Source organism: Bathycoccus prasinos (assembly GCF_002220235.1).
Source record: "Bathycoccus prasinos genomic : Chromosome_7".
In the NCBI taxonomy this organism is placed as follows: Eukaryota; Viridiplantae; Chlorophyta; class Mamiellophyceae; order Mamiellales; family Bathycoccaceae; genus Bathycoccus; species Bathycoccus prasinos.
Genome location: NC_024002.1, coordinates 170,606 through 194,593, shown reverse-complemented (window position 1 = coordinate 194,593; position 23,988 = coordinate 170,606). Strand labels below are relative to the sequence as shown.

The following is a 23,988-nucleotide window of genomic DNA, read 5'->3' as shown; positions in this document are numbered from 1 at the left end:
ACTCATCTCTTTAAATCTCTATCCTCTTCTAATTCCCAGTCTAAACCGTGTTTCTTACCTTCTTCTCCGTCGTCGTTGTCGTCGAAATCGTCCTCATCAAAGTCGCCATCCAGATCCTCGCTCTCGGAAGTGAACTCGCCGCCTTCATCTCGAAGAATTCGTTCTGCGCTCAGGCTATCGCTATCGGAAAATAAAACCAAGTCTCCTTCGTCTTCGGAACTCTCTTCACTGATTTCATCCGAACGGGGTTGTTTTTTTACGGCATCTGAACCTTCCTTTCCTCTAGATAAAGCCTGTGAAACGATATACACCTTTCCGAACGTTCGAGAGTGATGTAAGATCTGGTCGCACACCCACCGATGAAAACTTTCATCATCACCATCTCGCGCGCTTTGTTTACCCAAGGGAACTATTCTGGTCAATTCATCTTCACGGAACAGAAATTTTTCTGGTCGCTTTTGCTTTATTTTCTTCTCGCGCGCCGCTTTTTTTGCCTTGTTTTTTATCGTTCGTTCTAAAAGACTTGGACGCTTCAGTTTGATACAAATCGCATCTCCCACGCTTCTATTTTCTAGAGCACTTCTAACATACGCCATTTCAATGTTGCACCATGATATATCCCAACAAATCCGATAGGAGCTCGGAGTATTAACCGGCGACCGCGTTGAATTTGAACTCGTCATCGCGAGCAATAATCGGTAATTCGTAGCGAAAAGGGTGAAATTCGCATTCGCCGGTAAAACTTTGCTCTTCTCGTCACGCATTAAAATTTGAGTAATGTCCATATTCTTTCCAACATTAATTTGCCACGCAAAGTGCTCGTTCGCAAACGCTCTTCTCGAGATGTTCTTCGAACTCGATATGGCTCTCCATAATTTTTCACAACTCAATAGTTCTTTACTGAAAGGTCGCAATATTCCATCAGCTGAAGGAGCTCTCGCCGGTCTGACTCTTTTCGCGAATTGAGCGCCGTGAGATAAGCCAACGAGTTCTTTCGCCTCACGAACACTGCCCGATGCTCCAGCAGCCATGTGACTCATCATTCCAACAGCACCCGAAACTGGCTGCGCCACCGCTCCAACCAGACCTTTGCCAAAGCCTTTGACGAATCCTTTGGCGCCAGATTTCATCGCACCTTTGACTGGTTGCATAAAGACACCGGTGACGCCACTTAAAACGCCTCTGGCTAAAGTTTCAGTTCCATCCATCAGTCCAACGACCGCAGCGCCAGTTTTCACGGCTGATTTATTGGAGTCGTCGTCATCGCGACTGTCTTTCGAACCGATAGCAAACTTCTCGCGAAGTGCGGATGAGAGCATTGTAGGCTTCTTCCCTCCTGCTTGCGAAACACCAAAAAGATCTTCCAACGCGCGCCCGCCGGACAATTTTGACAGCCCCATCGATGCACGATTCAGTGCCAAAGCCACTGAATCTAACGCATCAAAGCCAGTCAACAATCGAATAATCTGTAATTTGACTTGTTTGACGTACGCCTTTGTCAAAGTATCCTGAAATGTTGATTTTTTCGCGCATTGGTTTTCGAGTCTCATAGGACGTAAGTCAAGCGTGGCTTCATCCAAGTTGACAACGGTGACGATACCGGGGAAAACTTTTCTAATACGTTTCGGGCGTTTTTGTTCCGACGCGCGAAATGATATGGCGATTCTTACTTTCGAGATTTTCATCATTTCTATGAATATCTGAGGATCCGCTTGATGGCTTTCTTTTCCTTTCGCAACTGGAGATACCGCGCTCTGTTTCGATCCATCAACGAAATGATCGGAAAATTCAAGCGCGCGCCATAACGAAGGTTCATACGCGGCAATATGCAATGGAGCATTCGAGAAATTTATCAATATTTCTTCGTATGCATTCGTTTTACCGTCCGCCTCGAGATACGATCGCATACCAAAATTCAACATTGGCGGTACTACAAGTTCTTTTGCATCGTGCATGACGCGAAGCAAAACTGGATACTGCGTCGTAGGACTCATATCATCAATTTGCAGCGAGTGTAATACAAATCTGATGGACGAGGCGGACGCACCAACAATTGATTGTTGGTGTTCTAAATCCATTCCTTTCAATGTCACGACAAAAATTTCTTCAACATTCGAATCAATCGTCGATAAAACAAATTCTGGTATAGAAAGAGTAACTCTTCTCGAGACAACGACATCGTTCTGAGCAGAAGGAACCGATTTCTCTCTTTTACTCGCCGCGCGATCGAGGGCGGCATCTTGTTGCATCTTCTTCTTCAACGCCATTTCTTTACTCGGCGGCGAACCGAGTATCTGCTCTTCTAAAACACAATTTCCTACTCTCAAAGAAAAATGCACTCGCGAAGAACCGTGCGTCAACTCAGTTTTCGCGACGTGGACGTGTAAAAAATCATCTAAATCCTCTAACGCTTCAGCTCTTTTATGTATGGGAAGTAACGTATCTCCAGTGTGCGTCGATTTAAGCACAAAAGGCATCACCCATTCTTCGTCACGTTCTCGCTTGGCGTACAGTACTCTCGGCAAATTTGTATCAGTCCATCTCAAAGGAACACCGCGCTTATTCTCGCGTTTAGAGTGCAAAATAATGACATCCTTTTTCTCATTAAACACATGTTCTTTATTTGGATCGACTTGGGTAAGATGAATGTTTTCACCGGTATCGTTGATGAGGCTAAATGCAGGTTCGAGAATGATAGCGAGACATTCTGTGAACATGCCTCGCGTGTGCTCCAACCCATCTCCAATGTTTGCAAGATAATGCTGTTCCTCTGAGCGGATACTGATTGGATAGCTCGTTTGACCATCTTTCGTTAAACACTCTACAACGACGATTCGTTCTGATATGAAATCTCGCTCCGCGATTGGTAACGGTTCAGATAAAGATTTCTTAGAGCATCCTATCTCTAAACGCTCATTCTTGGATATTAGTCTAGCTGCTGCCTGTTCTTGACGCTCGCTCGCACTTTCGGCACCGATGAATGTTATTCTGTCCTCAGGACGTCCCGTAGTCCCTCCTTTGAGCACGTACACTTCGCTCAAATCTGACCCGTTCGTTGGTAGCGTCTTCGAAAGATAAGCCGTCTGCGCCGATAGTCGGGCAGACGAGTCGTCGACATGGCTCTCATCGCTGATTCGCATTTCAGATGTATCATCTATTAGAGACATCGCTACATCAGACATCGAAGGATTACTCGAAGTTTCTCTATTCTTATTTTGCTTCCCACCATCAGATATCGCGGATGAGCGAAATACGATATCATCACCGGTTCGATTGATTAAAACTATGGGAGAACATAAAATAAGCACCCTCGTTGAAGCGACGTCAGTTTCGTCCCATTTTGAACATACAATTTTAACTGAAGATTTCATGGCAATCTTATTTCCAGAAGCTAACTTGCTGGAGTGGCTCACTTTCACCACCTCGAAGGCGTCCCGAGATTTAATACCGTTTTTAGCCGAAGATCCACCGCTTAAGGAGTCTGTAAACTCAGTTCCAAATGTGAAGGAACCACCGGAATTTAAAATCGGCGCATTATTATCATTCTTTGCCGCATCTTTACAACTTGCCGGCGAAACGGGAACTCCGTAATTAAAATAATCAAATTTCTTATCGAGCGGTGTCGCGCAATCTATGAGCTGACTCGGTTCCCATCCACCAGTAATTGACTCTACGCGAGCTACGCACTTTGCTCCTGGATCCACGTAGTGTGTCTTTGCAATTTCACCCGGACCAAGAATTTTCGAATACTTCTTTTTAAAGCAATACATTTCATTTTCGCGTAGTTGTTCGTATGAGTTGAGAGAAATTTCGGCTGACACCGGCAACGCGTTCTTCACACACCAAGGCGCAGATAATGTGACAATCCATTCGCTATTCAGCGCCGCCGCTCGTTGAAAATCGACACTTGTTTTATCTGAAGGTTTTCTGCTCGCTAATGTAGCATTTTCGAGCGGAAAGTGTTCACATCGAACGGATACGAACCAGCTCTTTCCTTTTAAACCATCAGCGTCTTCGCAAACGTGCACTGCAGATTCTTCCACTCCGTCTGCAAGCGCCAATCCCCCACGTTTATTCGCGCGTTTTATCATAGCGTCTTCTATCGCAGACGATTCACTATTCAACCGGTCATCGAAGTTTCTGTCGAAAAAGCCGGATTTTACCGGCTTAGCCCACGAAGAAAATAATTCGCTATTACTCTCCTTATCTGTACCTAGGACACGAAAATACACGTGCGAGGATGCATCGGGTCCAATAACAGCGCTTGGAAGCGATTTTTCGCATCCTGCCTCAATGATGGTCCGGTACGTGACGTGATGGTTCTCGACGTCTACGAAACTTTCTCTATTACTCGAAGACATGCGGTCAGTACTTTCTGAAGATGCGCCAAAGGGGACGACATATCTACGGGTTCGTGTCCATCTTCGCATCCTCACAAAGCTTAGAGCGCTTTTCGTCTCCTGCCCAGCGCGAAAAGGATATTTTAATTCTGGAAAGCTTCCCGCGTACGCAAAACCGTCCTCATCGCAATGAGGATGTGTTGTATCAACTTCCCATTCATCTTCCTCCCACGTCCAGTCAGTCGGCTTATTTGATTCTATAGCGGACAAAAAGTCTTCTTTCAAAGACATGGAATTAGAACCAGTGCGGGTGCACCACGCTTTGCGCTCCGTGAGTAAAAGATGCGTAGAACGCCATCCTCGGAAAGGAAGAAAGCGCTCGTTTTCGAAAGCTTCTTCAACGACACGTCGTACTCTCTCAGACTGCGTTTGATCGCTACTTCTGCTTTTCAGAGACTCGTATCCCAAACTTGTTCCATTCTCATTGTTTGCCTTCATTTCCAAAGATTCAGTTTTTTCCGGTGTCATCCTCGCCGGAACGACAAAAATTTCAATCGACCGATCCGTTTCGTTCCGGAATCGGGAAAGTTCCCGTATAGTTCGTTCAATCCTCTGCGTTATCGGATCAATTGTACGCGCTATAACAGCTTTAAGAACATTTTTTTCCTTCGATTTTACTGCATCATTGTAATCAAGGAACTCGCTCAAATCAATCGCATCTGACGATTCTGAAAGCGTCAGCTCTTCACATATGAGTCGCGTCCAAGGTCCCTTAGGATGCAAACTCAAATAATACGATGGCACAGAAGATGATGATTCCACAGAAATTTTCCTTGAGAGAGCATTTGTTGCCGAGCCACCTTTTGAATCGCCGATGTGAGTTTGCCTAGTCCTTGAAGATAGTAGTGATTTTTGCGCATTACTTTCCCCTCCGGAAGTTCTATCTGCACCGTATCCTTCGAAAGCAACTTGAATTTCAACATCATTCGGTAACTTTATGGTACTCGACCGAGATGGCTCGTCGTCCATATTAATTAAATCGGACAGAGTCACATCGCTCAAAAATGAAATTATCTTACCGTGGCCACCGTTCCCGCGAGCATCTATTATTGAAATGCGCACAGAGCAAGTATCGATCGCATCCGACGGAACTCTCGCGATGAACTTATCCGACCAGATGCATTCGACATGCGAATCTTCCTTCGACGACGATGAGGAGGAGGCTTTGATCAACGTAGAAGCGCGTGTTCTCATTAAATTCTCAGCAAAATTTATTCGAGCATACAATTCAGATTCTCCTACGTCCACCAAATTGCGATTATTTGCTCCAATTCTAATGCGACACTTTGCAAACGTTAGAACGAATGTTGACTGTAATTGAAGCGTTTTCATTCGCATTTGTGAAGATGACGAGATATTCGGATTTAAGTATCCATCAGTGGTTTCACTTCCGAACCTTGAATCCGGTGGCTCGAGACTTTTATCTAGAATAGGTAAAATTTTATTGCCGAAAGCCGTTAATGAGTCCAATGCGATACATTTCTGTGGCATTACTTCAACTACATCGTCTTTGGTGGAGCGTTGATATCGAACATATATCGATCTTCGAAGCTCATTCTTCAGTATTGGAGCGATTGAATCGGAGAAATTACGATCATCGTCTGAATTCGATATGTTCCGAAGAGTCTGCTGCCACCGTGATGACAATGGTGGCACTGCCTCAGAAGACGGACTTATTTCGGAAGACAAAAGCTTATGATCTTCTCGCTGATATTTAACAATCGCATCACCGAGTGAGCTCGAGAAATTTACACCGATCACATTCGCAATCGAAATCTTTAAGCTGTCCTCTAAACAAGTATTGTCCGTCATCATCGGCGCGCGATTGAAACGAGCACACACATCGAATGCTTCAATTATGGGTTCCCAAGATGCAACGCGAGGATTGAAGAACGCTACATCTATCTTTGTACTGGCAGAACCGTCTCTTGCCATACCATTCTCATCGCTGCCTTCAACTCCACGAACTACGACCGCAACGTCATTTATGTCAAGAGCAATAAAAGGGTCGCGCTTACCGGGTTCGCACAAGGTGAGCGCGATTCTCGGCAAAGAAACTTGGATCGAAGTTTCGTCGCTAGATTTGATGGGTATATCACCATCACCTGAATCGCTCACGATTACAGCTTCGTGCGAGACATTTTCGTAATTCTCTTCGATGAATTCCTCAGGAATTAAGGGAGTGCGAAGTTGTGCAGCAAATCTCGATCTCGCATACTCTTTCTTTTCCGAAAGGATAAAAGTCCCGCAGCTGTTCTCTAATCTCCAGAATTTAAGTTGATCATCACCACCGTCATACGCGCAATCTAATATCTCGCACTCTTTCAGTACTTCTCGTCTGACAACTTTGCACCCAATCGTCACAACGTCAGGCATGCTCTCAGTTTCTGTTGCGATGCATCCAAGACTTACGTATTCTTCACTGGGAGGTATTGGAGACCATATAAAACAATCGTTCGAGGGCGAACGCCACGCTAAATTGAATCCAATTGGTAAAGAGGTGACATCAGCTGTGTCACTGATTGAGTGTACTGGAGTTGCGGGTGCATCTGCATCTATGGAAAAGCACACGTCACCGAGAAAAGAAAATCCTTTCGGTGGCACTGGGCGCCAGAATTTCAAGTTCGTATGCCGAGAGGCGCTTATTGGCAGATAGGAATTGCACGCTGCGACCAAAGTAGACAATGCCACTTTCTTTTTGACGACGTCACTAAGTTGCGATATACAATTTCTCGCCACGCGAAGACTCATAGAATCAAAACTTGAACGCACATCAGAAGATACCAGCCGCACTTGATACCCGTGCGCATCCTTTATAAATTTTACATCGAAATCGGTTGGTTCCAAGAAGCTCGTTTTAGGCAAAAACTTTGTTTTAGTGGGATCATTGGTGCTGCGGCAGAGATTTACGGTGACGCCGTTCACAAAGGCGTTCAATTCTGATCTGGTGCTTGATCTCGCAATCTCACTTGGCATTGACTTATAGTCAACCGATGCGTACAGTTGTACGGACAATGCATTTCTACCGGCATTGGTAGTTTTCGCTGTTTTCCCGCGGTTCATCGTGGTATCAGAGTCGAGAACCAAGAGCTCAACGTTTCTTGCTAGGATGGAACACGTTGTAACACACTCTGTAGCACTTGTTGTTTTCAACTCCTTCTTTGTTGGTACTTTCATAAAGTCTCTGGGTTCGTTGTCCTTGCGTTTCGCAAAGGTTACATTATCATAGATTATATTCGAACGCGTACCAAGACTGATAAATCTTTCCACGTCGCCTTCAATAACAGCATTCCTAATCGTAAGCGTTCGAAAATTACCTACACAAATTAGTGATGACGAATGCTTCGTCACAGAATGCGGTAAAACTATTTTTCTCCTGTTCCCATCCAAGGTACACCACAGAGGTGTGTGTAATCCGTCACACAAAATTCGTTTTGCTGGAGAGAGGGTTATAATCTCAGCATCGTCAACTTCACCTTCTTTTCTTGGAGCCAGGGATATTAAATCCTTGTTCGAGAAACTGATATCGTTCTTCAAACGCCGCTCGAGTATTTGTCGTCTCAACTCGTCATCTCTAAGATTAAAAAAGTACAAAACCTCTCTCAGAAATTGAGGATCAACTTTTAGACGGCAAGACTGTAGATTTACTCCAAGATCAAATTTATCGGCTCTAGATAGTAAATCCAGCGTTAAAAGCGTCAACGACCTATCAGCGTGGTCGATTACTTCTGCGACAGCTGGTTCGGTTCCGTCCCGTACATCTCGGACACTCAGAACAGGCAAAGTCAAGTGAACACTGTACGCGTCTGCGTCATTTCGTAAAGTTTCGTAGGAAACCCAGAGGCGACTGAGTATTAGCCTCGCCAACGGCGATGCTCTCGCGTTGAGCCGTGGTGAATTGAACATGGACAAGCACACCTCCGGTAGATTCACCGTAATCACGCTACTGAGAGAAGGCGCAGTATGAATTTCGCCTTCTGCTGTACCGTTCTCTTTCGGAACTTCAATTTCCGCGTACTCAAAAAGTGGTTCCTGGATGAAACCCGTCTCGGAGAAATTTCCAGTCAAAACGGCAAGTAATATATTGTATTCGACGTCATCAAGTTCTACGGTGATCGCGCCATCCGCGCAGAGACGCATTTCTTTTGCGCACATTTTTTCCGTGGGATCCCAAGATGGAGATATCAAATCGAGACTGAAAACTTGAGCAGGATCATTGCTTTCGCCTTTTGCGCAAAATAACGCCGGGTAGGAGCCGCGCTCACCTTTCCCGTTCACCATAAACAACTCAAAGTCTTTTAACTGAATTGACATTGTATCCATCAACACAGCACCTCGAGTTAGATGACTATCGCCGTATTTCCATTGCAAACTGTTGCATACGGAAACATTTTTTGCATCAAGACTTAGTGCTTCCTGAGATGAAGTAGATTTTGGAACAACAATCTTGGCTTGGGATAGCGCTACATCGTACTTAAACGTAGAAGGTCGCGTTACCCCTCGCCGCACGATCTCTGCGCTTCTCTCATTTTCAGGAAGCTTATCGATTGGAATTGCATCGGCAAGTAATCCACCAACGCTACTTAATAGCTGCGAAAAGAAATGCATCAGAAAAGTAACTTTTGACTTCTTCAAGTTCAGAAGCAGATGTTGCTCGTGACCTGGAAAATTCCTGTGCGAACGATTGAAGGTGCGATATTCGAAGTATGACTTCTCTTGTCCAGCACGATCAAGCTCTAGATTTTCTTCTTTTTTAACCGAGACAAAGTATCTGTGCGGATGCGACTCGGGTAACGTTTCATTCATTACGCTCAAGCTACCAAGGGTACCAAACACTTTCATAGGATTCAACCCTGTTTGTGTTAATATTGCGATATCTGCGTCATGGATTCCAATCGAAGCTACTGCTGAATTATTGCCGTTTTTTGCGATATCTTCGGGTTCAACAAATGTTCTCAATGATAATTCTTTGAATCTAACTGCCAGACGAAATTTTATGGGAACATCCTCCTCTTCCTTTTCATCATCATCATCGATATCGCAATCGCTCGTATTGGTATTTTCTACTTCAGATTCTGACGGGGAAGTCTTATTAGAGGACATTACAAGCGATAGCTCATCGTAAAATCGAGAAACGGATGCTATCGTTGGTCGGCGAATGCCCAGAAAACAAATATCTGAAGTAACTTCGAGCTGGCCGTAGCAATTCGTAAAGGTCGGTGAATCTGTACTTGTCCAGCTATCGTATCGCATTTTAACACCCTTGCTTTCGCCATTTCCCGGTAAATTTGAGAGCTGAATGAAATATCCTCCCGAAAGCACGTCGTAAATTTCTAATTTGCCCGCTTCGATGACGTAACTTTCGTCCATATTTGTCGATGTTTTTATTGTTTTTGCACTCGTGGCTACAATTTCAACAATCGCATGCTCCGATCTTGCGCACTCAAATTCGGATAACCTTTCGACTCCACCAAACAATACGCCATCCACAACGGTATTGTTGTCTTTGCACCCCATTTTTTGTCCCCATAAAGCAACCGAGGCTCGCGAAACATCAACAGATACACGCGACGAAATTATTCTACTTATTTTGCTTCCTTCGCTTCTTTTCGAACTTGTCGCTATCTCTGTCGAAGTACCATCATCTGTGCGAGAGTTAATTGCAACACGTTCTGTATCATGCGTTCTATCCTTTTCATCATATTGTTGACTCTTTTTAAAAGAGTTCACTATGTTATATATCATCGCTAGCCGACATGGTGAGAGTGTGAACGCTAGATCTGGGATGTCTGCTTTCGCAATCATTCCCGGATTTTGTTCATCAGACGACGCTGTATTACTTTTCAATTCATCGAATACTTCGAATCCACTCCCGGCAATCTGTAAATCGAGACTGATTTTTAGGGGTTTGAGGATGAAATAAGCTTCGAAATCATTTCGCGAACGATTCTCTTTTGCGCCCTGCAGTAAAATTTCATGTCTCTCTTGGACGTCGAATGTACCAGAGGCGATGTAAGCCGCGAGATTCTCTGCCTTCACAGTGAACGCGTTATACTTTGGATCACCGCGAACCCCACTGTTTGCGCTACCTTGATCGCATTCTGGATCGTTGGAAACTATAAATTTACCTAAATCCAAGACAATTTTTTTATCACAACTAATCGTCGTATTCCCCTCAGCCGACGACGGTACAAGCGCAATTTTAGGAGCATCGATAGAAATTTCAAACTTCATTCGATTCAATACACTAGGCAAACCAGAAGCAGTACGCTTGGCGACATTACTTGTTGCATTCGCAATTTCTTCAGCAAAATCTCCGAGGACTTCTGAGGTAAGTTCGTCAGACGCTGGTTTTTCAAAGAATCCAGTGATTGAGTCGATGAAGCGCTTTTCAACGACTAAGAATGTCGGCGCGGCGATCACGACAGCTTTCGAATCGTAAAATTCCACATCGAATGGTGGATACTCTTCGTAAGACACGGAAAGTGCTCCATTTGAAGAAACTGTGGAGGATGTAATAGTGCCTTCGGCTTTCCTGTCAATGCCGGATTGTAATATTTTTGTTCCATTCGCATCAACCACCCAACCTAAAATATTAAGAAAACTCGTCGCATTTCCATTCTTGTAAACACCCCTAGAAGCTCTGAGATCTAGCGCGACTGAACTGACAATATCGCGATTGTCATTTTCCGTTATCGCGATGAACATTTTCGATACGTTAAGAGAAACTGATAGATCTTTTCCTTTCCAGGAACTTTCAGCAGATTTTTGTTGAGACTCGATCGTCTTCACGTCAAACACTTCTTCGAGTTTTGTGAAATCATCGTCGCTAAACAATGAGCCCACTTGTTCGTTTCTCTCCTCCTTTTCTTCATCGTCCTTGAGAGCGCTACTTCTACTGCTATCACCACTAGTACCACTACCACTACTAAAGTAACTACCAAACCACGCTGAAATCTTTCCCTTCTTTTTATGAGGAAGAACTTCTTTCGCGTAGTATCTCTTCGCGTCATGGACGGCTGCGAGAGCGATAGAATTTGAATTGGTATCATTCATGCGCTCTCTCTCGAGATGTGCGATGCATCGGAAGGTCATCGCTGCGTGATAAGATATTTTTGAGTCTATTTCGTATACTTCATCGAGAAGATCGTCATTGTCTGCGCCGCCCGGTTGATTATAAATCGTCAAAAACCGTCTTCTCTTTCGAGACAAGTCGACGATATCTTCCCATTTCAGGGCGCTAGCGAAAGCGCGCTGCCGCCGCTTTCGAATTTTCATTTGCGCGGCTAAAATAGCATACTTCCACCACAGTTGAGGATGTGTCCGTGGTGACTCCCCTTCAAAGAGATTCGGCCGCAAATGCTCCGTTTCACTTCTCAACTGATGGACTTTGAACGCTTCCAAAACTCGAGCTATATTGTGATATTGTGCACGTTTAAGACGTACGCCAGCAGTATCAACGTAACACTCCATGAGTTGACGAGGTGTTTCGCCATCGTCAAATCTCTCGTCTGCGCGTTTCGTATAGATGAACGAGCCAGAAATCGGTTGCAAAATTCGATTATATCTAAGAACGACCTTCTCCTTTTCGTCGTCTTCGTCGTCTCGGAAAGCCGGCATGAACACATTTAACCATTGCTGCATATCCTTTGCATTCGGATCTGGATTTTCCGTAAAAAACACATTTGGCACGCGCTGCTTCCTATTATTATCATTGCTCGCAGTCGTATTTTTAGTGTTCTTCTCTTCCTCTTCGCTATCAAAGTAAATCGAGAATCCATCCAACGTTAACTTTTTCCGAAATTCTGCAAACGACGCCGATTTTACGAAATCCGGATTCCCATTTTTATCAACCGTGTGCGCGCTGACGTTACGAATCGTCAACCCGGCGGCGAACGCGTGGTTTGGAGTTGTCACTTCATCTTCGTACCGAATGTGTATATTCTCTATCGAAATTTGTAAGTTTGCGAGTATAATTTTCGCATACTTTTGCACGAATCCTCCGTCGTCTCCTCCGCTGTGCTCCCCTTCCCTAAATTCGCCGCCGCCTCCCTCCTCCTTGCGGTGCGTTGGATCGAACAAACGTTTCACGAGCCATAATCTCTCAGCGTTATCTAGTCTCTCAACTTTCTCATCGTTCCTCTTCTTCCCATCTTCATCTTCTTCTCCTTCTTTCTCAACCGCCGCTTCGTCCTCCTTTTTATGCTCTTCTCTCCTCTCCTTCGCCCGCTTCGCGACTTCCTCCGCGCTCAACCGTCTCGCCGACGCGAACACCTCCGATATCGTCACCACCACGGGTTCCTTTCCTAACTTTGCCCACGGGATTTTTACCCTCAAACTCCCGACGACGCCTCTCGTGAGATCAATCGGTAAGTTCAACCGCTCGAACGCTTCCGGTTTCAGTTGTAACCGACGTAAAATCACGTCGCCGGAAAGTACGCTGATTTTCAAAGCCGTTTTATCTATGCCTCGTATGTACTCTCCGGCGGCGCGCTGCAGCAAATCCGCCACTTGCGTTTCGAACATCTTTGATGAATGCTTCTTCGAGTGGTGTTTAAGCAATAACAACAGTAGCAGTAGTATCGGTAGTATCAGAGACTTCTTCTTCGAGCAAAGCTGGGGGTTTTCTTTGCTTAATTAATTCTGAGAAAAAAGTGCAAAAAACAGCTGCATGTCCAATTTGAGATATTTTTTAGGGGTCTACTCTAAAACGTCTGTTAGGGGAAATCCTTATATTTTCTCTGCTTCTTCAGAAGTTGTCGCGGAGAGCAATAGTAGTGCACAGTTGCAGTAGTAGTAGTAGTAGTAGTAGTATCAGAGACTTCTGCGTAATTAAAGGGGTCTACTCCGTCTACTAGGGGAATTCTTTTCTTTCTCTGCTTCGGAAGAGATGTTTGTTGCGGAGAAGATGATGATGATGACGAGGACGAGAACAACAACAACTGTTTTCACAAACTCGAGGAGCAAAAGAAGCGAACGAATAATAATAAAGCGATTACGATTCAGACGACGAGCAAAAGTCGAAGAAGATAAAGAAGAAGTCTTTGACGAAATCCCTGTCCTTTCCGGCGAGCGTTTCTTACAGTTACACCGGGAGAAAAGCACTCCGGATGATGACGATGAAAATTGTTTACAACTCGCCATGTACTCGTCGCACGTTCGGGCCATCACGACAGATTCCGAGTCGTTTGTGATGAAAGTGGACGACCACGGGTTTCATCGCGGGCACGCGGTGTTCGACACGGTTTCTATCGACGCGGAGACGAGAACGTTTCAAGACTTGGATTACCATTTGGACCGATTGAAAACGAGCGCGGAGATGGCGTTTCTAACCTTCCCGAAAGGATTGGAGAGTTTGGATTCGCTGGCGCGAATAGTGAAAGAGACCGTGTCGGCGGCGTTTGAGGAGAAAGAGAGAAGACAACGCGGGAGGAGTCCTTCCTCCTCTGATTGTTGTTCTTCAATGATGCAAGCTCGGTTTTATTTAACAGCCGGCGTCGGGGGATTTTCCCTATCCGCGAAGGAGTGCGCTGAAGGGAGCAATTTTTATTGCGTGGTTATCGAGCGGACGAAAGCAGAAACGACGAAAGCGTTGCGCGCTCGAACGACACCGATTGCGGTGAAGAATAAACCATTTTCGAATATTAAATCGACGAATTATTTACAAAATTGTATGATAACCACGGACGCAGAGATGCACGGCGCTGATGTTGGAATATGGGTAGCAAACGATGGGAAAGTTTTAGAAGGACCGAGCGCGAACGTGGCGTTTGTCGATGACCGGGGAATCTTTATAGCGCCGAAAGTTGACGACGTTCTCGACGGCGTAACGATGAGAAGATGTTTTGAATTCGTCGAGAAAGGGTTGTTGGCTGACGTCGGCGTCGTCGAATGCGAACGAAGAGATTGTAGCTTCCGAGAATTAGTTTTAGAGAGACGCGCGAAAGAGTGCATGATGATAGGTAGCGTCGTTCAATGCGTACCGATCGAGAAGTGGGACGACGTTGATATTGGTCGAGACGAAGGTGAAAACTGTCGAAATAAAGTCGCCGTTCGCCTGAAAGAACTCTTAGAAAAGGATGCGAGAGGTATTAGAGTATCGTAAATAGGAGCAAATCATCATATTTTACAACAGCATTCATTCAGGTAGATCTTAAGAGCCGCGGTAGGTTCCGTACCCAAACGGATTCAAAAGTAAAGGAACGTGATAATGCTCTTTCGTTCTTCCCGAAAACACCGTAAATCGTATAGGACACTCCGGATAGAAACTCTTCTGCCCAGTCGTCATTCGCACGTACTCTTGCACGTGAAAAACAAGCTCGTAATCTCCAGCGAACAACGTATCATCCCCTCCCATTAAATCTGTCACCCTCCCGTCCGCGTCGGTGTACCCTTCCTTCGAAATCCAAGGCGCCGCCGAACTCCGGTTATTCAGAGTAACTTTAATACCTTCCGCCGGTTTCCCCAACGCCGTATCCAACACGTGCGTCGTGATTGGCGATTTTTTCTTCTCGCTATTCGCAGCGCTACTGCTAATTATCGTTTGTTCGTTCAATACCTTCACCCTCTTCTTCATCGAAGACGACGCTTTTCCGTTCCCGTCGCCGAAGCTCAAGTTTAGCTTCTTCAACCTCAGCTCCGTAATCTTCATCTGCTCTCTCGCCGCGACCATCATCTCCGCCCATGGACTGTTCTCCATCCTATCCTTCACGTTCGCCAACACAAACTCCGCCGACACTCCCGTCGCGCATATGATAAAAATCCGTCCAAATTTTTGTTCGTATTTCACATTCATCTCCCCCAACTCTCGCAACGTCTCTTCCGTCGCCGTCGCCATCGCGTTCGATTGTTCTCCCATGGCCCAATCCCCACTCGAGGATGGAAACTTCTCCTTCAACTTCACCGGATCGTCCCCGATTCTCGGATGCCCTCGAAACGCTTCTTCCCAATCTCTCGAAGGGTTCAAGTCGTACCATATTTCTCGCGCCGCGTGCACCAACGCCGGCATAGATTTTTGCATAATCTGTTTCGCTTTGACGTGAGAATTCGACGACGACGAATTCGACGACGCACAACAGCAGTCGGCGAGTCGAGACGCGAACTCGGTCGAGGAGCAACACTGAGAAAAAAGACGGCAAAGTTCCTCGCGCGACAAGGAGTGAAAGTCTACCACTGAAGAAGACATGATGATGATGTGTGTGTGTGTGTGTGTGTGTGTGTTCGTGTTTATGCGCGGATTACTTTGATGTTATTTGAGTTGAGGTTTTCCTTCTTAAAACGTTTCTTTGTCAAGACTTCCCCATTTGCTTCTTGAGCGCTCGCAACATGTCCTCGACGGATTCATCTTTCGCGGCCACTTTCTTATTCGCTTTATCATCATCACTCTTCGGCGGTATCGTCGCTTTACTACTTGCACTACTACTACTTTTACTATAACTGCTGCTTTCGCGACTCGCGCTCGAATTCCCGCCGCCGTTCGTACTGTCGTCGTTCCTCGTTTTCTTCGCCTCTTCTTCTCTGGCGTCGTCGTATTTTTGGAAATCTTTCCTCTCGTTCTCCTCTAAAAACTCCACGAACTCCTCGCCGAGCGTCTCCAACTCTTCCCATATGCTCTTCGGCTTGGACGGGTCTCTTCCTTTGCGTCTTTCGCGCTCTTCGAACTCTTTCTCCACGTCGCGGAAGAAATCTGAAAAGCCGTAAAACGTTTCTTCTTCCTCCGCTTTCTGCCGTTGTTGTTGTTTGGGTGGTCGCGCGTACGACGAAGACGACGACGAAGAAGAAGCGCTCGTCGTCGTCGTCCACGGTCTACTACTACTCCCATTGCCGCCGCCATTCTTCTTCCAAAAAAGTCTTTTCCTATCGTACTCCTTTCTCAAACGATCGTCCGAGAGCGTGTTGTACGCTCGCTTGCACTTGTTAAACTCCTCCGAAGCGTTTGGTTTCTTGTTCCTATCCGGGTGCGTTTCCAACGCTCTCTTTCGAAAGGCGGTTTTGATATCTCTCTTGGTCAATGATTCGTACGGTTGAGAAAGGTTGAGAATCTCGTACAAGTCCTCTGAATCGTCGTCGAATGGAGCGTTCGAAGAAGAAGATGACGCCGCAGTCCTCGCGTTCCTCCTCCTCCTTCCATCATCATCGTCATCAACCCGTAGGGAGACGAAACTCCGACGAATCGTCTCCGTTCTCATTCGGTCTCGCGTTCGAAAATATCTTCGTTCAAATCGTCTGTTGTTGAAGGTGTTGGTGTTGTTTTTCTCGACGCGTGTAGCGTGAGCGTGCGCGTAAAGCGTTCTCGTCGTCGTCATCTCTCTAAACTTCGCGTATTCTGCGGCATTGTCGTCATAAAAAACGCGCATTTAAGAAGTAGTGTTGTACCATTTATTCATCTCTCTCTCACACACACTCTCTCTCTCTCTCTCTCTCTCTCTCCCTGTGTGTGTGTGTGTGTGTGTCTGCGTGCTGCTACTTTTAAAATGAAACGAATTTCGCAAGATGACGACGACGTAAACAACGACGACGGAGAAGAAGAAGACAACAACAACAACAACAACAACAAAGAGGAGAGAAAAAAACAGTTGAAAAGAACGACGACGACGGGGAGGAATCAGATTGCGTCGGATTCGCATCTCGATTTATTCGCACTCGCGAGTCATCGGAGCATAACGCCGGTGTTTTTCGAAGAGTTGGGCGCACCAGCACCGGCAGGAGCAGCAGTTAAAGCCGCGACTGTGACTCCAACAGATGATGCGAAGACGAATAGGATACAGATTGTGACTTCGAAACCGAGAGTGCTGATTCTACACACCGGTGGAACTTTGGGGATGAGAAACGATAGTTTTGAAGAGGAAACGGCAACGGTAGGGGTGATGGAAGGTATCGTTGGACACGGTGCACTTTCGTCGCCGAAAGGAGGTACGAGTAATAACACCTCGGGGTTACCGTCACCGATGATGTCGTCGCAAGGGGGAGCGGTGATATCGGGAGAAGAACAGGTCGGCGCGTATCAGAGACGCGTGAAAAAAGGAACCGGAGGTAATTACGATAACAAATTAGGTCCGCGGTCTTTATTGACGGATATTTTGAGTGCGGTGCCGGAGCTCTCGGCGTTTGCAAAGTTACGAGTTCGTGTTTTGTTCAATAAAGACTCGTGCCAGATTGTTCCGAGCGACTGGGTGTTCATAGCGAAGGCGTTACACGAAGCTCGAGAGGAATACGATGCTTTCGTTTTGGTTCACGGAACAGATACGCTCGCGTACACGACTTCGGCTTTGTCGTTGATGTTGGCGAATTTCGGGAAACCAATCATCGTGACGGGAAGCCAACTCCCACTCGCCATGCCCAGGTCAGACGCTCGACAAAACCTCATCGACTCAGTCTCGTGCGCGACGGCCGGTTTTGTGCCTCCGTTCATTTCGGTGAACGAAGTTGCGGTTTGTTTTGGAGGGAAATTGATGAGAGGGAACCGGGTTAGGAAGGTATCCGCGACTATTTATTCCGCGTTTAGTTCGCCGAGTTTCCCGGATTTGGCGCATCTCGGCGTCGGCATCGATTTCAATCCGCAGTTACTGCTAAACGTGAAAGATAAAGAATACGCGCCGAGATTTAAAATAAACCCAAACGTCATTCGAATCTCAATCATTCCTGGATGCGACCCGAATAAAGCGTACGGGGATTTGTACGAAAGAGGCGTTCGAGGTATCGTCTTGGAGGCGTTTGGCGTCGGTAACATGCCCAACGACGAATTTTGGATTCCTTGGTTACGAGTTCAACGAAAGAAAGGACTCGCAGTGTATCTCTCTTCGCAGTGCGAGAGAGGCACTTTGCATCCAGAGTTGTACATGGCGGGATCGTTCGCTTTAGAAATGGGCGTAAAAGGTGGTCCGATGATGTCGCCCGAGTGCGCCGTCGTGAAACTCATGCTCGCGCTGGCAAACGACGACGTTGATTTAACCGTCCCGCTCGCCGGCGAGTTGTAACTAGTGCGTGTATGTTTAATTATAGCGTATGTTTAATGACCATCTCATTCATATCCTAGTAGTGTATAAAATATTATGAACGTTTCTTTCCCATCTTCTCCGCGGCTATCCGCAACGCGTCTCGAACTTCATCTTCTGGCGCAATCGCAAACAAACTCGCCGGGTACACGCTACTCCCCCATTTCGGATGCATCACAATCTTACAACACCCAACATTTGTGCACTCGTAGTTCAACAGCGTCACCAACGCGTCCACCTCCCCGTACACCCTCTGCGAGTCTCGATGTATCATCGATAACCCAGAACACGGGTCGATGTAGTCGCACCAAAAGTTCTTCTCTCTCAACACATTCGTCGCAATTTCCGCGAACTTCAAAAACCGTTCCAGGCATAAATCCTTCTCCTCGTCCACTCTTTCCCCGGTTTTGATGATATCCACCGCGGTTTTTTGGCACGTCGGGACGACGATCAATTTCGCCACCTTCTCGTCATCGTCTTCGGTAAAATTGAACATCGCTTGCGCTTCCGATTTGTGCTTTTTCGGGCACAAGTGTAAGGAGTATTCCAGCTCCGCGTAAGAATGAGTCGCATTCGTCTCTTCTTCGTCTTGTTCTTCTCGAAGGCCGACGACGACGGTCGTGATCATGTTGTTTTCTGCCCCTAACATTACACCTATTTTTGTTCTGTGATATGTGGTTGTTTGTTCGCTTAAAAAAAATGAGAGAGAAAAGACTGTCTGTCTGTCGTTTTTTTTCCCGCCAAATAAAAAATTCAAAACTTTCTTCTAGAAAAAACAACAACAACAACAACAACAACGAATAACTGAATGCGCGCGAGGGTATCGTCGTCTCAAATCGCGATGATGATGAGAGCAACAACAACAACAACAACAACAAGAAGAACAACAACAACTGCCGCTCTGGAAGGAAGAGGATTTCTTCGTCTTTTCTCCGAGAAGAAGAGCGGCGAGAGGGAGGAGAGATTTTCGGGGCAACGGGGAGGAGGAGAAGATGTTTTTTTTACGCGAGGAGGACGAAGAGGAAGAAGAAGAAGAAGAGGAAGCGAGTTACGACCGTTCGCGGCGCGCGGCGATGGGGGGCAAAAAGGAGTTCTTTCTTCGGGCGAGTATTCTTTTTCGAGCGCGGCGATTGCGCGAGAAATAGGAGAGGAAGATGCGGAGGAGGAGTTGCAAACTTCGGACGTTGATGAAAGCGAAGAAGACAATTGCAGCAGCGCAGAAGCGGAAGCCAGGCACTATAAAAATATGCTCAAAGATAGCGCGAACCGTCCGACGGTAAAGAATATGCTTCGCAGGATAGATGCGACGGATCCGTTAGGCGTCGATATGACGTTGCGAGGATGTTCGAGCCGACTCTACGACGGCATTTTGGGGAAGAAGAAAACGAAGACGAAGACGGGCGGCGCGGGGGGTGCGCTGACGGTGTACGACTTTGCGAGACAGACGCAGGAGAAACATCCGCAGAAAATTTTATTGATTAGAGTTGGCGATTTTTACGAGTGTTTCGGGTGGAACGCGGTCTGTTTAGTCGCGCACGCCGGGTTGAATCCCATGGGGAACACCGGCGTTCCTCGTGCGGGGTGTCCGAAGAATAAAGTTCAAGAAACTTTAGATCGGTTGACGTCGCACGGGCACTCCGTGGTGGTGTGCGAAGAAGTTCCGCAGATGGTGAAGTATGGAACATTGAAAGCGCCGCCGAAGGATAGATTCGTGAGCGCAATTGTCACGCCCGCTTCTCCGATGTACGTTTGTGGTGCGGGAGATCGAGGCGAGGATGTTAATTTCGCGGACGAGCAAGCGTTGCCCCTCTGCGCGGTGGCTTCTTCGTCGTTAGGGTACACTCTCGTTCGCGTTCTCGTCGATGAGCGAGTGTGCCGAGTTGATTACGGTTTAACGGCTGAGGGGTGTGCGGCAATCTTACGCGCTTCTGGGTGCGCGGGGAATAAGTTGTATAAACACAGATCGTTTGGCGCGAATCACGCGAGTAAGAGTAACTCCAGAGGCAATTCGGGTCAATCGCGACGTTTGCGATGGGAGGTTGGTGCCATAGAATCCGTGGTTTCAGAAGACCACTACGATGTTACCGAGATCGCAGATGAAAACGACTTTTACAACGACGAAGGGAAGATGATAAATAGTGAAGATGACCGCCGTCGGCGGCGCCGCGGCCAACGCCGTCTCAGATACGACGGAGACGTCGTTCAAGGATTTTTAGATTTAACGCGTCGCGAACACGGATTAAAACCAAACGAAGACTTTCGAGTCGTCAACATCTCGAACGACCCGCGTTTGGCAGAAGCCGAGAGAGGTTCCGTGCGACCTTTGTCTCTGAATACTGCGCAACAACTCGGCGTGCTCCCTAGTCGAGGCGTTCCTCCTTTGTTAGCCGCAATCGTGAATGATAAGGATGTTCCGGCGAGCTGTCGCTCGTATTTGCAAGAGCTGTTATTATCGCCTCCGCCGCACGACGTTGCCAGGTCAATTCAGTTGGCATGCGAAAAATTCAAAAACACGAACGCATCCATGCCGAACTTGGAAACGTTGCCCGTTACAAAAATTGCAACGCTTCTGAATTCGCGGGAAGCTAGTCATGTTTTCTTCGCAGACTTGTTTGCCATGGCAGATGCATGCGAGCGATTTCTCGAGCACGACGATGCGGATTTACGAATCGCGGCTCGGAGTTTGTTGGAGAAAGCGACCAGCCGTAAACTTGGAACGCGAGCGTATGAAGATGAAAAGAAATTAGCAGAAACATGCAGAAACGTAAAGCAAATTATTGAAAGTATCATTTCGTCGGATGTATTTGATGAGTATCACTTAGGATATTCATCGAAAAGCGCAACGTTGAGTGGTACGATAACACTGCGCGATGATGTCAGTAATGATGATGGTGATGACGATGCGACAGATGATGATGACGAGAATGATTCCACTTTGGGCGAAGATGACGATGAAGTAGACGACCGCATTGTCCGTTGCGACCCTCCTTCTTCGTCATTTTTACGCTTTTTCCCGCGACGATTTGCTTTTGAGAATGAACGCTGGAGAGGCAGAGTCCGAAGAGACACAGTTGCCGAGGCTATCGATAAAGTGGATGCAGCGGCAACGTCGTTACACGATGCGATTGTCGATGATTTACTCCCTGTCCTCGAAAAATCGGACGTGACGCGCAAAGCGCGCGCAAAGCGCTGCGAAATTGAACATTGCCAGCGGAATAATTCGTTGTGGTTGCGCGGTGTTTCTAAAACTGCCGTTTCAGATTTTGAATCTCCTTCATCTTCTCCTACTACATCTCTGATTCATCCTCGCGACCGCTTTGGACGCGAGTTGAGCGATCGATGGACGACTCAAAACGTAGAAGATAAGCTAGAGAGATACCGACAAAGCTGTCGGGAAGCGCAAGCGGCTGTTGCTGGACAACTTCGAATGCTATCTACTTCGCTTCAACCATTCGTTGGTGCATTAATTGCTTGCTCAACTTTGTCAACAATTTCTCTCGCAATAAACGCGCACGTGTCCAAAACGCAATCTAAAGGATGGACGATTCCACGCCTTCTCGATCCAGAAGATTGCAAAACTCCGTTTCGAGTGGAAGACTTGGAGCCTTTCTGGATGGACAGCACCGCCGATCTGAACGTTATCTCAAACACGGTAGACATAGATGGAATGATAACATTAACGGGTCCAAATATGGCGGGAAAAAGTACAATTCTTCGTAGTTTGACTTCCGTGGCGTTGCTATCGCAGTGTGGGTTAATGGTACCGGCGCGAGGAGAGTGTATCGTTCCAAGATTCGATTCAATCACTTTGAGAATGGCGTCGTCGGATTCACCGAGCGAAGGCCTGAGCGGATTCGCCGTGGAGATGATGGAGATCAAGTGCGTTATGGAAGAGTCTTCCTCTTCTTCTTTTGTTTGCGTAGATGAGCTCGGAAGAGGAACAGAAGCGGCGCACGGCACTGCTATCGCAGCGGCGGTTATAGAGAAGCTAGATTATTTAGGCTGTCGAGGTGTTTTTGCTACACACCTTCACGGTGTCTTGGACTGCGATACCCGCTTGTCGCCATTCGCAAAGAACATGCGCATGGGAACAACAACAACGCCAGAAGGTAAGATGAGCCCAACTTGGAAAATAGAAGATGGGGAGTGCAGAGAGTCACTGGCCATACAAACCGCCGCAGACTGTGGGCTCGAGGACGACGTTTTGAGACGTGCGCAGACGTTTTTACGGCAGAATATTACCACTGCAAAAAATAGTATCAGTGTTAGGAAAGGAGACATGTCATCCTCCCCTCCTGTTGTATCCTCCTCAAAAGTTGAGAAAAACAGAAACAGCGGTATTTCCGACCTAGCCTCCGGACTTTTAACCGCTCGGAGTTTCATTCTCGCCGAAGAAGGAGAAAAAGACGAAGAAGATGCTGCCGGCGTGTTCGTAGTGTTACGAAATGAACACCCACCAGCCAAAGTAGCGCACGGCTGTTCCGTCGTCTATGTCATCCGCGACGCCAACGGTTGGACCTACGTCGGCGAAACCGAAAGTATCGCCAACCGTTTGAATTCACACCGCCACAAATATGGCTCCGACATCGACTGCGCGTTCGTCACCGTCGCGCAAGGTAAATCAACCGCCAGAGCAATCGAAACGGCCACCATTCGCGAGTTCAGGAGGAAAGGCGTGCCCTTGAAGAGCGATTTCGACGCATCGCACGAGAATTTCGGCGGCCTAAGCAGTCGGAACAGTAGCATCAGCAGCAGTAGCAACACAACTCGATGAAAATTTTAGAGTTCCGCGCGTTGTAGCCTCGCTGTGCAAACGAGAGAGGAAGAAGTGCAAACCGTGCTCGCCTTCTTAGTCCACGGAGGAAGGAAACTGATGTTGTTTAGGGTAGGGTGGGGTGTTAGAATGTGTGATAACCTCGTATCGCAGTGTCGCAATGACCAAAACGTAATATTTAGGGAAGTATGAATATTCTTCAATAGTAACAAAACGAGTCTAAACTAAGAGTCCTTGTCAAAAAGTGTCGTCTCAAATATGTGCAAAAAGCTGATATACCAAAATTACACATAGAATCGAGTTTTAGATCTAGGTTAAGATTTTGTCTTTTGTGAGAAAAAAAAAAAAATCCCAAGAATCAATTTTGAACCATTCCGCAAAACAAAAGCACGCACAACACACACACGCGCGCAGACACACACACACGCGCACAACACACACACGTAAGCAAAGGAAGACGGCGACGATGAAACCTTCTTCTTCTTCTTCTTCTTCTTCTTTTTCTTCTTCATCGACGAGCAAGAAGATTTCGTTGTTGGTTTTCTTCGTTTTCTTTTCCTTCTTCGTGGGTGGAACAGAGGGCGAAATCGCCGGCTTGGGAGGCATACAGAGAGGTTCGAATCGCGTCGAATACGCGGACGGCGCGTTCAACGTTCGAAGCGGAGGAAAAGGAGGGAGAGAGTTACAAATCAACACGCACCGCGTGAAGACGAGATCGGAGTGGCAGTTTTGGGAGCAAGTTCAGTGTCGAGAGAAGTTGTTCTTGGGGAAAGACGAAGACAAAGTCGAAGTTGGCGAACGATTGGCGACGATATTTGCC

At 46.7% G+C, this 23,988-nt stretch overlaps 7 protein-coding genes across 7 annotated transcripts; 3 read left to right on the top strand and 4 right to left on the bottom strand.

Annotated features, from left to right (window-relative positions):
- Positions 1-18: 18 nt before the first annotated feature.
- Positions 19-12,926, bottom strand: Bathy07g00870 (predicted protein; the record flags this gene model as incomplete). The annotated part of the gene is made up of 2 exons (XM_007512228.1): positions 19-23; positions 59-12,926. The coding sequence occupies 2 exons, from the start codon at positions 12,924-12,926 to the stop codon at positions 19-21; spliced, it is 12,873 nt and encodes a 4,290-aa protein (XP_007512290.1).
- Positions 12,927-13,290: 364 nt separating this feature from the next.
- Bathy07g00860 (predicted protein) lies at positions 13,291-14,495 on the top strand (the record flags this gene model as incomplete). Its single annotated transcript, XM_007512079.1, has 2 exons — positions 13,291-14,425; positions 14,479-14,495. 2 exons carry the CDS (start codon positions 13,291-13,293, stop codon positions 14,493-14,495), a joined length of 1,152 nt encoding a protein of 383 aa, XP_007512141.1.
- A 58-nt stretch (positions 14,496-14,553) lies between these two features.
- On the bottom strand, positions 14,554-15,585 carry Bathy07g00850 (OHCU decarboxylase; the record flags this gene model as incomplete). Its single annotated transcript, XM_007511969.1, has 1 exon — positions 14,554-15,585. The coding sequence occupies one exon, from the start codon at positions 15,583-15,585 to the stop codon at positions 14,554-14,556; it is 1,032 nt and encodes a 343-aa protein (XP_007512031.1).
- Positions 15,586-15,688: 103 nt separating this feature from the next.
- Positions 15,689-16,705, bottom strand: Bathy07g00840 (chaperone protein DnaJ; the record flags this gene model as incomplete). Its single annotated transcript, XM_007511984.1, has 1 exon — positions 15,689-16,705. One exon carries the CDS (start codon positions 16,703-16,705, stop codon positions 15,689-15,691), a length of 1,017 nt encoding a protein of 338 aa, XP_007512046.1.
- Positions 16,706-16,873: 168 nt separating this feature from the next.
- Bathy07g00830 (cytoplasmic asparaginase I) lies at positions 16,874-18,376 on the top strand (the record flags this gene model as incomplete). The annotated part of the gene is made up of 1 exon (XM_007512073.1): positions 16,874-18,376. The coding sequence occupies one exon, from the start codon at positions 16,874-16,876 to the stop codon at positions 18,374-18,376; it is 1,503 nt and encodes a 500-aa protein (XP_007512135.1).
- A 73-nt stretch (positions 18,377-18,449) lies between these two features.
- Bathy07g00820 (predicted protein) lies at positions 18,450-19,022 on the bottom strand (the record flags this gene model as incomplete). Its single annotated transcript, XM_007512249.1, has 1 exon — positions 18,450-19,022. One exon carries the CDS (start codon positions 19,020-19,022, stop codon positions 18,450-18,452), a length of 573 nt encoding a protein of 190 aa, XP_007512311.1.
- A 213-nt stretch (positions 19,023-19,235) lies between these two features.
- On the top strand, positions 19,236-23,168 carry Bathy07g00810 (predicted protein; the record flags this gene model as incomplete). The annotated part of the gene is made up of 1 exon (XM_007512116.1): positions 19,236-23,168. One exon carries the CDS (start codon positions 19,236-19,238, stop codon positions 23,166-23,168), a length of 3,933 nt encoding a protein of 1,310 aa, XP_007512178.1.
- Between the last annotated feature and the right edge of the window lie 820 nt (positions 23,169-23,988).